At 58.6% G+C, this 4,216-nt stretch overlaps 1 protein-coding gene across 1 annotated transcript; it reads left to right on the top strand.

Annotated features, from left to right (window-relative positions):
• The first annotated feature begins 999 nt into the window (after window positions 1–999).
• On the top strand, window positions 1,000–3,282 carry SOX4 (SRY-box transcription factor 4). Its single transcript, XM_030314747.2, has one exon. The coding sequence runs from the start codon at window positions 1,806–1,808 to the stop codon at window positions 3,237–3,239; it is 1,434 nt and encodes a 477-aa protein (XP_030170607.1). The 5' UTR covers window positions 1,000–1,805; the 3' UTR covers window positions 3,240–3,282.
• Window positions 3,283–4,216: the final 934 nt, after the last annotated feature.

The following is a 4,216-nucleotide window of genomic DNA, read 5'->3' as shown; positions in this document are numbered from 1 at the left end:
GGGGGGGGGGGGAAGGGAGGAGAGTGAAGCAACCTTGAATTTTGAAAATGTGGGAAACAAATATTGAGAAAGTAAATCGATTCCAATCCTTTACTCAACATTATCATCCTATACAAAACTCTATGGAAATTCTGCCATTAAGTATGGAACACTGCCTAATGTGTACCAGTGGAGAGCTCCTCTGTTTGGGCTATCTAGGATTTACAGGGGGGTTTAAATCGTTAAATAACCATAGTTAACCCCTGTTTGGTTAAGGGAGCAAGCAGTTGTTGCAAAAATTCCTCTCCTCTGCCTTCCACAAACAGAACAAAAATTGCTCTGAAGGGATTTACACAATACATCAACATCTGTGCTGTACCTAGAGTTGTTAAAATAATTGTGATGACAGGTGTCTAGGTACCACTTTCTTAATGGTTTTCAATATCCATTGATTTATTGTTGTGGCTTTCCTTCCCCCTTTTACATCCTTGGCTTTATGAAGGATCCGAGGAACAGATTTTGCACGAGAGGCTGATTCTTTATTCCAGTACTGAAAAGAACTAATAAAAATAATCACTTGGCTTTTAAGCAGAAAGCTTCCATTTACAGTATTTCACCCTTACTCCCCCCCACACACACACACTTCCAAGCCCCTTGTTATCTAACATAATGGTTAGAATACATTTCCGTCTCTCCCCTTAATAATTTCATGCATTAACATCCTCTTTACACACCACACACACACACACGCACACACACACAGAGCAAAAGGAAAAAAAGGCAGCAGAAATCTCAGCTGTACTTCTAGCCCTTTTAAAAAGTTTGCTCTGTAAATTGGAATGAGGTCAGATTTGGAGCTTCTCATTGCACGCGGAGATTATTATTGCATCGGGTTCCAAGCCAATGGGAAGCCCGGGGGAGGGGCTTGGCACGAGGAAGCGTTGGTTACAGCGGCTGATTGGCCGTGGCCAAGACTGTGAAAGGATAAAGAGGCGCGAGGCGGAATTGGGGTCTGCTCTAAGCTGCAGCAAGAGAAACCGTGTGAGGGGAAGAGGCCTGTTTCGCTCCCGGGTCTCTAGTTCTTGCACGCTCTTTAAGAGTCTGCATTAGAGGAACTCTGCCATTACCAGCTCCCTTCTTGCAGAAGGGAGGGGGAAACATACATTTATTCATGCCAGTCTGTTGCACGAAGGCTTTTTGGCTTCCTACCTTGCAACAAAATAATTGCACAAACTCCTTAGTGCCGATTCCGCCCACAGAGAGTCCTGGAGCCAGAGTCTTTTTTGCTTTGCATTGTAGGAAAGGGACTAAGTGATAGAGACTATGTCGCTTTCCTGAGCTCCTGAGAGAGCGCTCGTGAACTGGAACCAACTGCTTCAGGGGAAGAAAAAAAAAAAAAAAAAAAAAAAAAGACTTGCCTGGGAGGCGGCGAGAAACTTGCACTGGAAGCTTCAGCAACCAACATTCAAGAAACTCCTCTCCACTTTAGCACGGTCTCCAGACTCAGAGCCGAGAGACAGAGCAAACTGCGGCGCGGTGAGAGAGAGAGAGAAAGCGAGAGCCAGAAGGAGAGGGAGGGAGAGACTCTCCAGCCTGGGAACTATAACTCCTCTGCAAGAGGCAGACTACTCCTTCCCCGCATCTTTGGGAGACTTTTCTCTCTTCGCCCAACGCCGCCCCGGCGAGGAGTGGAGGGGCCCGCACGGCCGCCGCGCGCGTTCTCCCGCTCGGCGTGTGCTTGGCCCGGGGAGCCGGGAGGGCCCGGCGATCGCGCCGCGGCCGCCGCGAGGGTGTGAGCGCGCGTGGGCGCCCGCCGAGCCGGGGCCATGGTGCAGCAAACCAACAACGCCGAGAACACGGAAGCGCTGCTGGCGGGCGAGAGCTCGGACTCGGGCGCCGGCCTCGAGCTGGGCATCGCCTCCTCCCCCACGCCCGGCTCCACCGCCTCCACGGGCGGCAAGGCCGACGACCCGAGCTGGTGCAAGACGCCGAGCGGGCACATCAAGCGACCCATGAACGCCTTCATGGTGTGGTCGCAGATCGAGCGGCGCAAGATCATGGAGCAGTCGCCCGACATGCACAACGCCGAGATCTCCAAGCGGCTGGGCAAACGCTGGAAGCTGCTCAAAGACAGCGACAAGATCCCTTTCATTCGGGAGGCGGAGCGGCTGCGCCTCAAGCACATGGCTGACTACCCCGACTACAAGTACCGGCCCAGGAAGAAGGTGAAGTCCGGCAACGCCACATCCAGCGCCTCGGCCGCCGCCTCCTCCAAGCCGGGGGAGAAGGGAGACAAGGTCGGTGGCGGGGGCGGCCACGGGGGCGGCGGCGGCGGGAGCGGCAACGCGGGGGGAGGAGGCGGCGGCGCGAGCGGCGGCGGCGCCAACTCCAAACCCGCGCAGAAAAAGAGCTGCGGCTCCAAAGTGGCGGGCGGCGCGGGCGGCGGGGTCAGCAAGCCGCACGCCAAGCTCATCCTGGCGGGCGGCGGCGGCGGCGGCGGCGGGAAGGCGGCGGCCGCGGGCGCCTCCTCCTCCTTCGCGGCCGAGCAGGCGGGGGCCGCTGCCCTGCTGCCCCTGGGCGCCGCCGCGGCCGCCGCCGACCACCACTCGCTGTACAAGGCGCGGACTCCCAGCGCGGCCGCCTCGGCCTCCGCGGCCGCCTCCGCCGCGCCGGGCCTGGCGGCCCCGGGCAAGCACCTGGCCGACAAGAAGGTGAAGCGCGTCTACCTGTTCGGAGGCCTGGGCGCGTCCTCGTCGCCCGCGGGCGGCGTGGGCGCGGGCGCCGACCCCAGCGACCCTCTGGGCCTGTACGAGGAGGGGGGCGCGGGCTGCTCGCCCGACGGGCCGAGCCTGAGCGGCCGCAGCAGCGCCGCGTCGTCGCCGGCCGCCGGCCGCTCGCCCGCCGACCACCGCAGCTACGCCAGCCTGCGCGCCGCCTCGCCCGCCCCGTCCAGCGCGCCGTCGCACGCGTCCTCGTCGGCCTCGTCCCACTCGTCGTCGTCCTCGTCGTCGGGCTCCTCGTCCTCCGACGACGAGTTCGAAGACGACCTGCTCGACCTGAACCCCAGCTCAAACTTTGAGAGCATGTCCCTGGGCAGCTTCAGCTCGTCGTCGGCGCTGGACCGGGACCTGGATTTTAACTTCGAGCCCGGCTCCGGCTCGCACTTCGAGTTCCCGGACTACTGCACGCCCGAGGTGAGCGAGATGATCTCGGGAGACTGGCTGGAGTCCAGCATCTCCAACCTGGTCTTCACCTACTGAGAGGGGGGCGCGCGCGCGCGGGCCGGGAGCAGAGGGCCGGGTTGGGGAGGGGGGGGGAGAGGAAAACAAAGAGAGAGAGAGCGAGAGAAGTGGACAGAGGAAGAGTTGGAAGAGAAAAGGGAAAATCGAAAAAAAAAAAAAAAAAAGGAAAAGATTAAAAAAAAAAAAAAAAGCGAGCAGGGCCGGCTTGGGCCGCGTCGCGGTCGCGGGAGAAAGCGCGGCGGCGTTTTGGGGACCCGCGCTCCCATCCCCCAGCTGCCCGGCCGCGGGGACGCGGAGGAGGCGGCGGGGAGACGGGGTGGGGGGGGCGACCTTTTATTGTTCTTGATGTTGTTGTTGATGGCAAAAAAGCTACTTGGAGTTTCCTCCCCTTTGCCCGAAGAGACACCCCCCCGCACACACCCCCACTTCCAACGAGCTTCCGGACTTGTCTGCTGCTCCCCCAGCAAGAAGCCGACTTGATAGTTTTTTCTAGAGACTGAAGGAATCTCGTCCCTTTCTCATCGCCCCCTTGCTGTTTTTGCTTTATTTTATCTCATTTCTTGATCGAGAGAGGAGGGGGAAAAAACAACAACAAAAAAAAAAAGAAAAAAAAGAAAGAAACCCAACGCGCCCCTGGGGATTTAGTTCTCAGCACCCCCGCCACCCCCCTCCCCCTGAAGAAGACAGAAGGCTCCGGGCGTGGAATTGGACCGAAGGCTGATCTTTTGGGGGGTCGCGCAGGCTCGAGACGCGCCGGGACTGAGAGACTCCACGCTGGCGGATTCCCGTTTTGCTGGGTTTTGCCTCCTTTTTTACTTTTTTTCCCTTTCTTTCTTCTTTCCTTCCTTCCTTCCTTTTTTTTTTTTTTTTTTTTTTTTTTTTTTTTGCCCCCTCCCGCAGCCGGAGGAGGAGGTGATGCGGAGAGCCCGGTGGGGAGCCCGGCGAGGGGCGCGGGGCGGAGGCGGGGGTGGGGGGCTGCGGAGGAACTGGGACGG

This window comes from Lynx canadensis, chromosome B2 (genome assembly GCF_007474595.2).
Source record: "Lynx canadensis isolate LIC74 chromosome B2, mLynCan4.pri.v2, whole genome shotgun sequence".
NCBI classification, from domain to species: Eukaryota; Metazoa; Chordata; class Mammalia; order Carnivora; family Felidae; genus Lynx; species Lynx canadensis.
The sequence above is the reverse complement of the archived record's forward strand: the minus strand, read 5'-3'. Positions and strand labels throughout refer to the sequence as shown.